This window comes from Crocuta crocuta, unplaced genomic scaffold (assembly GCF_008692635.1).
Source record: "Crocuta crocuta isolate KB4526 unplaced genomic scaffold, BGI_CrCroc_1.0 scaffold125, whole genome shotgun sequence".
Taxonomy (NCBI): domain Eukaryota; kingdom Metazoa; phylum Chordata; class Mammalia; order Carnivora; family Hyaenidae; genus Crocuta; species Crocuta crocuta.
Window position 1 is genome coordinate 7,729,901 of NW_027531143.1, and position 12,136 is coordinate 7,742,036.

The 12,136-nt window shown below is 37.4% G+C and overlaps 1 protein-coding gene and 1 pseudogene across 4 annotated transcripts in view; one reads left to right on the forward strand and one right to left on the reverse strand.

Moving 5' to 3' along the window:
* The window catches only part of SSX2IP (SSX family member 2 interacting protein), a 43,219-nt gene that overhangs the window by 14,704 nt on the left and 16,379 nt on the right, over window positions 1-12,136 (reverse strand). For 3 of the 4 annotated variants that reach the window (XR_013336846.1, XM_077771092.1, XM_077771091.1), the window contains exons 2-8: window positions 9,413-9,544; window positions 8,342-8,511; window positions 7,663-7,875; window positions 5,267-5,377; window positions 3,537-3,672; window positions 1,433-1,508; window positions 1,173-1,362 (exon numbers count right to left, since the gene is read on the reverse strand). Coding sequence is in view for 3 of the 4 variants with exons in the window: in XM_077771092.1 (XP_077627218.1) it covers window positions 1,173-1,362; window positions 1,433-1,508; window positions 3,537-3,672; window positions 5,267-5,377; window positions 7,663-7,875; window positions 8,342-8,511; window positions 9,413-9,455 (939 nt within the window). In the remaining variant the exon portion in view is untranslated. The remainder of the gene's footprint in view (window positions 1-1,172; window positions 1,363-1,432; window positions 1,509-3,536; window positions 3,673-5,266; window positions 5,378-7,662; window positions 7,876-8,341; window positions 8,512-9,412; window positions 9,545-12,136) is intronic. The other variant, XM_077771093.1, reaches the window with a different exon arrangement.
* Window positions 10,051-10,148, forward strand: LOC144237455 (U6 spliceosomal RNA; annotated as a pseudogene).

Here is a 12,136-nt window from a genome sequence, read left to right on the forward strand (position 1 = left end):
TATCAGACCTCTGCACACTTCACTCCCCTTGTATCACATGCTTTCTACTCCCAAAACACACACCTATTTATTTTTAAGAGCCAACTCAAATTCACGTTCTCTCTGATGACTTCCTGGACTGCCTCACTTGCTTTGTTGTGCACACTGCAGAACACCCTATTCTAGTCCCACCCTATTACAGCTCTTCACAAGTGTAACAATTACTTTTCTACATGCCCCTTCTCCCCAGAAGAGCTTCTGAGGGATGCAATGCATTGAATGTTTGTGTTCCTCAAATCTGTGCTGAAATCCTAATGCCCAATGTGGAGGTATGCGGAGTTGGGGCCTCTGGGAAGCGAGTAGGCCATGAAAAACAGAGCCCTTGTGAATGGGAGGAGGGCTCCTACGAAGGGACTCTGCCGAACAATCCTCCTCTTTCTGGGCATGAGAGGGTACAAGGAGTCAGCAATCTGCAACCTGGAAGACCTCTCTCACCAGACACTGGCTCTATGGGCACCTAGATTTTGAACTTCCCGGCTCCAGAACTGTAAAGAATAAATTTCTGTGTTTTTTAACCACTCAGTCTGTGGTAGTTTGTTATAACAGCCCCAACTAAGACAAAGGAAGAAGTCAAAATCCTTTTAGCTTTTTTCTTTGCAGAGATCAGACAGCAAATTTATGGACTGAATGATTAGCTGGTTCCCCAAGTTAACGAATGTTTCACTGTCTGGAAAGCAAAACATGCTTACGTACACAACACCTAAACTAGTTGGAAGATATTTGCCACAGGAGTTAAAAGCATGAACTCTGGGGGGAGACACACTTAGATTTAAATCCTGGTTTTGTCCTGTGTGATACTAGGGTAATTAGACTAATGTGCCTCAGTTTCCTCAGCTATGAAATGGGGGATAATTATAATATGAAAAGCATCAAATTATAAGAATGAAATGAGACGTTTAACAGTGTTTTCGGCACAGATCAAGTCCTTGGAAAGTCATCTCCCTCATTTCACAGGGCATGTCTAGAAACACATAGGGACAATTTTCCGGGTTGTCACAGTGACTGGGGGTAGTACAGCAGTGAGTGTCCTGTCCAAAATACCAGTAATGGCCCCCACTGAGAATACCAATCTAATGCTTTAACTGTTCCACTTAGCAATCCGAAACTATATTAGAGAGGAAAGAGCCACTTACAGTTCCTGTACTATCATCTGTTCTTTCTCTAGGTTTCTGCTTTTGGGGAGAAAGAAGAGAAATCATTTCCTTTTTCATTTGCTGAAGAACCTTCTTAAGTTCAGCATTTTCCATTAGGATTTGTTTCTGACGATATTCATAATCATTCAAGAGAATCTTATACATTTCATCTTCGTTCCTGAGAAAGAAACTGTCAGTATGAAAATGCAGTTATAGAAAGAAAAGTCTGGTGAAATGTATCAATTTAAATTGGACCTTACCTGGCTTCAGTTTTACCCGTCCTCCAGGAACCTCTTTTTCCATCAGCTCTCCCCACATAATTTAAAACTTCCATAGCTATAAACATGAACATGCAAAACAAAACCAATTCTTACCATACGTATGTTTAAGCATATATAACCCTAACACACTCTATACACACTGGAGACCTAAGTCAACCTGGTATAGATTAGGATTTGGGCTCAAAGAGCCCAGGATTTAAAGCTCCAGTTCTCCATTACTGATAAACACTAAGATCTTGACAAGTTATTTACCTACTAAGCCTGTTTCTTCATCAATACAGTGGGAATAATGAAAGTATCTACCAAACAGTTGTTGTGAAAAGTAAAAGATGTTAAAACATTTAAAGTACTTATAAATATTATTTTATTATCATTAATTTTTGGCAAACTATGGCCTGCAGGCCAGATGCCTGGTTTTCTAAATAAAGTTTTATTAAAACACAGCCACACCATTTGCTTCTTTAACACCACAAGTGTAGGGATGAATAGTTGTGATAAAAGACCACAGACTCCACAAACCTGAACACGTTTACTATTAGAATCTTTATAGAGTAAGTCTGCCAAGCCCCACGTTGTCACCACCATCAAAGGAGTCAGGGCCCCTGACAGTATTAATTTCTCATCTATCCCAGGGGGAGATGGAACAGTTGGCATAAGAAGAAAATAAGATGGCAATAAGTTATTGTAACTTTAGACTTGGTAGAATCATTATGAAAATGTCACGACCAGTAAGGTTGTGTTTGGACCAGGAAACAGCCAGATTCCCATAAAATAAGAGCTCTGTTACCAGAGTTAAATCTTTAATAAACTTCTCTAATTAGTACGTTTTATACTTCCAGCATTTCATCCTGCTCTTTAATTCATGGATGAACAGGTTAATCAATAAAATTTAAGTTTGATTATCTAAAGACTTCCAACCTTGTCTTAATAGCTTACCACACTTCCATTTTTCAGTCATGTTTAAAAAAAGATAGCTGAATAACTGAGTCAACACTGAGCCACCTGCTGACAGCGGACATAGTCCACCACGTGACAGCTTGGGACATCTGCTCCTCAGCTGTCATGTCAGCAAGTCCAACCGAGCTCTGTTTCGGAAACCACAGTTTAGGGTATTAATGTACCATGCAGGCTAGAGGACAACCCGCAGTCCACGTGGAAACCACTCTTCGATAAATAAATGCACAGATTTCCTATTCTGCATCTTACCAGGCCAGCAAAGCCCTACAGGTGTAGCTCGACTTTTGTGCGTGTGGTTCTACTTTGTAATCTGTGTCATGTACCTGAAATTATGCACATGCTTGGATGAAGTAAGCTGTAAGTTAATTTTCAAAAGAATAACACTAGAAAAAAATTTACTGTAGGCACAGACATAAGCATAATGTCCACAGTCCATTCCTCAGACCAGGTGCTTCAAAAAAGCACAGCTACACTTATTTAAAGCAACTGACACAGATGATTTGGTGTGATGAATAATTTTGTGAAGTTATTTCTGAAATCATACTTTTTTTTGATACTCAGAAACTCATCTTGACTTTTCATATTATCAGTTCTTTGCTACAGATTAGAATATCTTCTGGCTTAATCTTTCCTCTATTGAACTACAACTGCCATACTCAAAAAATACGTAATTCTTTTTTTTTTTTTTTAAATATTTTTATTTATTTCTAGGGGAGAGAGAGAGAGAGAGACAGCGTGAGCAGGGGAGGGTCAGAGAGAGAGGGAGTCACAGACTGAAACAGGCTCCAGGCTCTGAGCTGGCAGTCAGCACAGAGCCCGATGCGGGGCTCGAACCCACGAACCGCGAGATCACGACCTAAGCGAAAGTTGGACGCCTAACCGACTAAGCCACCCAGGCGCCCCAAAAAATACGTAATTCTTATATGCAACTAAGGAAGCAAAGCTAAAGAATAATTTTTCACTAATGAGTTGCCTCAATTTCTAATTTCTGTGGATATATGTCTAGAGACAACCGCATAAAGCACAAAAACAACAGTCCATGAGTTGTTGTGCCCCATCCATGTTTCTTTCTCAGCATATTAGCTTATTCATTTCCTTTGCTCTATCTTAGCCAGTTGTTTCTTACCTATTTTTTTATCCTTTTTGTTCATAACAAGTTGATGTAGACGTTCCTTTAGTTTATTATATTCACGTTCTTTTCTCTTCATATCATGATTATATTGAGTTGCCCGACTTGCAATGATATTTTGTAATTTTTGTACCTGAAAAAAGTATTTTCCATCTAATGAGTCCCTTTATGATTGGTAATCCCAGTTAGAATTTATAAATTCAAAAGAGAAAAGAAGTCTTAGCATTTACCTCCTCATAAAATAGTGTATTCTAGGATTATTCTTTCTTCTCAATAACCACTGGAAATCACTTTTAAAGATATCACTAAGTGAATCACAAAGTTTTTATTCTTTAATTCTGAAACATCCAGAACTCCTAACTTTCTAAATAATCTTTTTCTACCCCTTTTACATTTAGAGTCTGATCAATTAGAAACCAAAAACTCTTACAGAAGTATTAAAGTAATTAGAGCTTCATCTGAAACAAAAATTAATCTGATCATTTGTAGTGACTTCCTTATACTACTTACTTGAACCACTTTATTCCTTACAAATCTGTGACAAATTAGCCACAGCACATCACAGCATGTAAGTAAACAGGTTCATTTACTTTGTTTTGTTTTTAAACAGGTTCATTTTTATCTGATCACAAACAGTTCTCAAATTAGAGTAAGTCAAACAGCAGACAGAATCCAGTTCAAATATTTGCTAAGCACCTACTATATGCCATCCCCTACTGTTCAATGTTTAGATCTATTATGGCTTCTCAGGCAACCCTGGATAGAAAGTATGTTCTATTTTATACTAACATTTTCAATCTCTGGTGAAGACGGTTACGTTTAACTCAATCCTTACTAAAGATTAACTATATTCAAACCACTTAAGAGTAATCAGCACATCAAGTCAAAATTTTCTGGGAAATAAGAAAATATATAAGCAATCTTGCAGTTTAATTAAGATATTTCATTATCCAGTAACTAAATATATTACTAGTCAAATATGACAAAACAAAATCTGTCTAAATCACTATAAGGTCATTAAAGAAATATGTTCTCCTAAAAGTCCTTAATTATAGTTTAAAAAAACATATACAACACTGAAAATATTATATTTTTACAGTTATCAAGTGGTAAGGGAGCAAACTGCAGAGCAATACCATAATGGTTTCTTCATGTATAAATTAAAAAAATAATTTCAAATGCATTAACTCTATAGATCCAAATACTAAGTAACCGCTATAGCAGAAGTGAGATAATTATGATGTCATTAGCAATCAGAAATAAGATTTTTAAATGTGAATTGCTTTTTTTTTTTTAAACAGTAACTCTTGTGTCCCTTTAGTCAAGTAACTGCTTGACTGTATGAATAATGGCAATAATTAAAATAAAGAAGAGGCATGCCAGATATTAAATAGAGGTATGGCAAAGAATAGAAGATCTGCATTTAAAGCACCCTTGCACCTGAGGAAAAGCAACAATGCATTTGAGTCCAGGCAGACATTACATGACACTGGTTGTCACAAGCTATGGACCAAACCAAATGAATCCACCTGGAGCAGCCATGACATGGAGAGCTCCTGATCTCAGTTACATATGCTGCGATGGTGTGGAAAGAGGTCCACCACACCGATTTGACAAAGGATGAATTAATGACTCTTGTTTTAAAGTAGCTGTTATGGTCACCTCAAATCAAAGAATTTAAAAAAAAGAATTCACTCAAACTTTGTCTTCAGTAAGTGACAACTCACTTCATCTTTTTCATTTTTCAATAGCTGATGCAAATTCCGGTTCTTGCACTGTAACTGTCTGTCTCTTTCCTGAAGCCCGATCATTTCTCTCCTGGAGGTTTCCAGTTGTTCCTAAAACATCCACATGCAAATCTGGTTAAAATTAACATAGGACTCGGAGCAAATGAATTTTTAGAAGAATAGTAAAAACAATGTACACATACTAGGGATCGTTAGCTAAAACTGCAGCTTAGTGGCACACAAAATGTTTAGTTAAAACAATTATTATAAAACAATACTATAAAGGTATAAATTTATTTAAATCCCAGAATTTTTTATGTATCTACTAAAGAGTTTCAAAGTGGACCCCTTGAAAGGCTCTTCACCTATTCAAGTGATGCTGCCACTGAACACTTTTAAAATTTCCTTTTTGTACTTTCTAAGACTGCTATAGCACACTCTCTGAGAAAGAACTGAAGTGATCTGGAGTAAAGCCTAAAGATGGGTGACCACGCAAAGCAGCAACCCTTCAGGTCAAACGGGGTGAGGCTACAGCAGGACACGAGTTGTCCCTTTCAAGTGGGACCCCCTGAAGACTTTTCCCAGAGTGGAACGGCAGCATTGCTGGAATCAGTATGGGGTAAGATGCTCACTTTGAATTCACTCCACACATTCTGTGAGGAAATGTGCCAAGTTCTGCATGAGGCCATTGGAACATTTTTAAATCCTCTTATCTTTATAAAATATAAAAACCACTCAACTTATGGCATAACTGACCATAAATGACATCTTGCACAATCTCTGTCACAATGGATCTCAAGATGATTTAGGAATTTATAAAATTTAGGACTATAACTTGGATAACTCTAAGGCTGTCAGAATTTTTGGCATCTTCTTCCTCTGCAGTGTTGAAAGCTTCCTATCATGCCAGACCATTTGGAATGGCTGAACTTAAAGGCAGTGGGCCAGGTGACATGTCCCACATATGTCAAATCAGATTCGCTCTGAGTAATTATCAACGCTTTACCTGAACTCACTACTATCCCTGCAAATCTGTATACCCCCATCCTATATCACTCAATTCAGTAAATCATAGCATCATCCTCTGTAATGTTGGCAGAGGCCTGGCTGGTATCTTAAATTCATGACTCTCTTATTCCTCAAATTCAATTTTTCATAAAATTCTACCCATTTACCTAAATTTCCTTCATTATCTCCCTTTTATTATCTCTACTGGCAGTACCTTAGTTCAAGTCCAAAACCTTTCTGGCCTTGGCAGCTGTTAAGACCTGCTAACAGCTGTCCTTTCCACCATGCCTTCTAGGCTCCCAGTTCCACTCCAAATACAAATCTTACACCTCTCCCATAATTTTTCCACCCTACCGCCAGACTGGTATTTGCATGATGCCCACGATGCCTTCTCTTGCTTATATTCCTTGGCGCCTTCGGGCTCCCGCACAATGCTCTCACGTCATCTGACACCGGGGTCCCAGCCTCACCTATCACTCTTCATCATAATCATATACTTCAGCCCCTACAGCACTACTATCTGCTCCTGAAAGTAAAATGCTCTCTCATACCTCTAAGCTTTAAACAGGTTACACCCTCTGCCTAGAATGTCTTTTCCAAACATTAGCAAATTTCTATTTTTTCCTCATATCTGAGGTCAAGCGTTAAGTCTCTGCGAAGCCTCCCTTTACTTCCAAGAACAATTAATGATGCAAATAATCGTAGTTCAATGTATCTCTTTCCACTAGACTACAATCTCCTTGAGAGCAGAGATCGGGGTTCACTCCTCTGTGAAACCCACTGAGCCTAGCACACAAAAATACTCAATAAATTGTGCTCAACAAACTGAATGAATCGTATGCTAGCAAAGATCAGCGACTTTTGCCACTGAACACACATTTCTGTCCAGAAAGGAATACCTGATTTTGGCCCAGGTCAAACACTAAATTAGAAGATTTCCTGGAAAACACTCTAGGCTATCCCCTGGGCTGTCCCAATAAGTGACCACTCCCTAAGGAAAAGCCTAAACAGCCCCCAATTACCAATATCATCGCACAATTATTCACTAGCTACTTAAAAACTACTCAGCCAAGTTTATCCAGATTTAAAAAGTTACTGCCTTCTTAGGCTTAGAACTCTGAGTCAGTCTAATTCATAAGAACTTCCATAAGTTCTCTGATTAAAATTAAAGTACTATCCACAACCCATAGCCTTTTTAATAACCTTGGTGGGTATACCAACTACCCCCTCCCACCCACCACAGCTCTCCCATCAAAATAATCTCTCATGCGTAGGCACTACAGGATATACAGAGACCTAAAAATATTAAAGAGAAAACACTATTATCACCTGGTTTAGCTTATGAGACATTTGCCTTATTGAAATACAGGTTGACATGCAATTTCTACCTTAAGTTTTGCATAGCAGTTCTGTAGATGGTCCATATCACTTCCCAGTTTCAGATTCTGTGTTTCTACATTTTCCTGAGCTAGAAGGTTCTTCCGCTGAAGCACAAGTAGCTCATTCATACAATTTAAAACAGCAACTATATTTAATTCTCTCTTTGTGTCTTTACCTTTGGATTCTTCATATAATGAAGGAAAACCGAAAGTAGTCAATTCCTGGTAGGAGAAAATGTTTTCCTCAAAGTTGGTTACCAGACAACTTAGTATAGGAACAAAAAAAAAGAAACATTTTCTGAAAAATTATAAAAACTACCCTGAGTTAAGAAAACTGTAAATATCGCAAAGGACAAAGAACAGCGAGAACTGGGCTCTTTTAGCCTCTGCTCTGCAACTGTCTGTATTCTGGGGCAAGGCACTCGGGTTTCCGCATCAGTACAATAAGGGGGAGACTCCATGTGGAAGAGCCCCTAGGGTGATGTGGAGGCCAACCTGCTCCTGACAAAAGCATTTACCATGTATCCAGACTAGATGATCGCCGTGGTTCTCTGCATTTCTAGTGTGTTCTAAGTCCCAGGCCAATACAGAACAACATAGTTGGGCTAGACAAGTGTTTTTCTCATAACTTTGATATGTTCTATTATGTAACATGACTTCTGCTATTCTCACAAAATTTTTTTTTTACCTGATCAAGATATGAAATACTTTGTTCAATATTCTCTTCTGTGCAGAAGGCACTGAAAAAACTGTGCACATTTTTTGATAAAGGTATTGAAGAACATAGCACTTGCTGTGAGTATAAACTTGATGGAGACATCTTTGTTTCTGAGGTATATTGACAGATATTTTTGCTTTCTGAAAGAATAAAAGGTATTTACTTAAACAATTCATAAAACACATGCAAACCAAACTATCTCCATTACCAAAGATGTTGAATTATATAAATATTTTAAAATACTTTAAAATTCAGACAAAGTTATTTTTGTATGAAAATTATACAAAATTGACCCTTGAACACTGCACTGACTTCCCATTCAGTTGAAAAATCTGTATCTAAATTCTAATTCACCCAAAATTTAACTACTAATAGCCTACTGTTGATAAATACATATTTTGTATGTTACATGGATGGTATACTGTATTCTTACAATAAAGCAAGCTAGAGAAAAGAAAATGTTATTAAGAAAATCATAAGGAAGATAAAATACATATGCAGCATGGTACATTTACTGACAAACATTCTTGTATAAACAGACCCACACAGCCCAAATCCATGTTGTTCAAGAGTCAACTCTACCTTTTTTCTCTTCAAAGAGATACAACTATAAAATGCCCTTAGTACGCATGCCAAGGTACAATATATTCTTAGTTTACAGTAATTCAGATTTACAAAAATAACGGACAAAACCCACCTATGTCGAATGTTATATATTAAAGGAATAAATCAAAGCATATTGAAGTAGACAATAAATTTATTTCAAATGCATAAATGTTTCTCTCAAAAATAGTAATAATCAAACCCATCATCCATCAAAGGCATTTAACCCCACTAATTATGGCACTGATTATGGCAATATTAAAGCTATTCTTAGCTTTCTCAGATAGTTTTTCTGAAGATAAAAATTAGATATTTTACAACTATTCATGTCTCTCTCTAGTCACCTCTTCAATATTTGTGTAATCATTTTACAGTTTCATTTAAAAATCCACCTTTACAACTGCTGCTTTAGTTGACACTTATTTTAGACTCTGGTACCTGAAGACAGATCTGGATCTGTAACAGTCATCCACTCTCCCATAGCAGTCACCAGAGCCAGGATACCTGAGGAGCCAGTTCAGCAGTGAAACATGCAGTCCAGCTGCTGTCACTCTTCTATGTAGGCATCTCCTTAAAAAGCAAATTATAAAATAATAGCATTTAACTAAAAATAAAAGCAAATATAAAATCAATGTGTAAAAAGAAGGATTTTGAATTATTACTCCTGCACTCCTGTGGTAGAGCAGAATGATAATCTGTGTGCATGTGTGCACATGTGTGTATGTGTGTTTAAGAATCAGGAATACAGAGGAGCACCTGGGTGGCTCAGTTGGTTAAGCATCTGATTTCGGCTCAGGTCATGATCTCTTGGTTTGTGAGCTCGAGCCCTGCATCAGGCTCTGTGGTGGCAGCTCATTTTTTTACTTTTACTTAAACTATGTTAGCAAAAAAAATTTTTTTTAATTGCAATTCCTGATGGTGGCAAAGATGTAGAAAATAGCATACTCCCATACACTGTTGGCCACAAAGTACAACTTTGTACAACTCCCAGCAATTTGGCAATATGTACCAAATCCTGAAAATACATTTTGACCTAGAAATATGAACTATGAAGTTTTACCCTAATAATGACTTATGTTCATTTCAACAGCACATATACTAAAATTGGAACAATACAGAGATTAGCATGGCCCCTGCACAAGGATGACACATTCATGAAACATTCCATATTTTTTATGTGGAACTTAAGAAACAAAACAGGTGAACATGGGGGGAGAAAAGAGAGGCAAACCAGGAAAAAAAGACTCTTAACTACAGAGAACACACTGAGGGGTGATGGAGGGGATGGGCTAGATGGGTAATGGACATTAATGACGGCACTTTTTGTAATGAGCACTGAGCATTGCATTTTAACTGATGAATCACTGAATTCTAAACCTGAAACCAATTCTACACTGTATGTTAACTGGAATTAAAATAAAAACTTGAAACTAAAAAAGATTTGTACAAAGATTCGTCTACAAGTTGTTCTTGAAATCAGAAATAGCTTGTATGTTCCACAGGAGACTGGTTACATAAATGACACATTTATACAACAGAACACCTTTAAACACAACTATGTGGCGTTAGGGTGGCTAACAAATACACAAAAGGCCCGAAATATATATGAATGAAGTGGACTAAGTATAAGAACCCTTCATATAACATTTTCAGCCTACCGTCATATTTCCACTTTTTTATAAAGAAAAATGGAAGAAATAAATATCTCTCCACCATAAAAAATTCTAACGAAATTTTGTGAAATCTCCTAATGTTAGAAGCTAATTAAAAAAATCATGCAAGGTACCTGTGGGAAGGGGGAGTAGCTGGAAGATGTGAAAGAGCCTTTTACATGGTGATCCGAGAGGGACTGAACAAGTATGCACATTAGTATAATCCTTCAAGTTATACACTTAAGATCCGTGCTTTACTGGATGTAAGTTATACTTCAAACATTTTTTAATAAGCCAAATAAAATGTGTTTTTAGGCCAGATCTGGCCTATGAAACAAAGAGCTCACAATCTGTTCTGAGTATTTAAGATTGTGGAAATATTCATAATGTAATACAGAAGTGAGATGAAAATTTTCACTCATTCAATAATATTTTTAATTTTGCTAATATGTGTCAGACACCCTTTTCTAGGCACAGGGGAAGCCCTGCTCTCAAGTTCACATTCTAGTGGGCGTAGAAATAGATAACTAGGCAATAAATTAACCTCACAGTCAGAGAGTGGTAAGAACTATAAAGAAAGCCAAGCACAGTAACGTGAGAGTCCTGGAGTGGAGAAATCTAGATTCATCAGGGACGGCTGCATCGAAATGCTGACAGTTAACCTGAGACCTAAATGATTTGCAGTCAGCCACAAGATGCTCCTGGGCTGCAGCAGCCCAGGTAGAGGAAATGAACTTGGTAAGTATGAAAACCGTAAAGAAGGCCAGTATCTTTGAAGTACACAAGGACAGATGGTAGGAAGCTGGATTTTCTCTAAATGGCAATGAAAAGCCAGCCACGGAAGATATTCAGGCCGTAAAACAATGGGATCTTCTCTAGGCTTTGAAGAGATTACTATCAGTGTCAAAAAGATCACTTCAGCTAGTCTACCCCCTGAATATATTATAGGTGGGCAATAACGGAGGCTGGGAGATATGAGGCTACGGGAAGAGTTCAGGCAAGAAGACAGTTCTACACTACAGCTTAAACAGAAATAGACACAGGTAGATAAATTAAGGATGTGTTTTGGAGATAGAATCTTCAGGACTTGGAAGATGGAATGAAGTATGTGCAAAAGAGAAATCAAAGATGATTCCTAGGTCATAATAGCAGCCTATAATATATACTAATCCAAATGATGTTATGTACTGTATTACATGTTACAATGTCACACACATATAGGTGGTTGTTACCCAATCCAGCACCAATTTTTTCTATTTTTCTACTCATGTGCCTTATGCACCATGAACTATTTTGCACTTCTCCCTGTCCTTAAATGGGTGCCTTTGGCAATAGGATAAACAGGATAAAGGTCTGCACCAAGAACGACAACGATTTCACTTTTTGCTTTCAGAGCTAGTAGCCATAAACAAAACAGGATCCAAGGGACAATAAACCCATCTACTCCAGCCTAGCTCTGCTTTGGGTAAGTTATTTAACCTCTCTAAGCCCTAGTTTCCTCACTGATAAA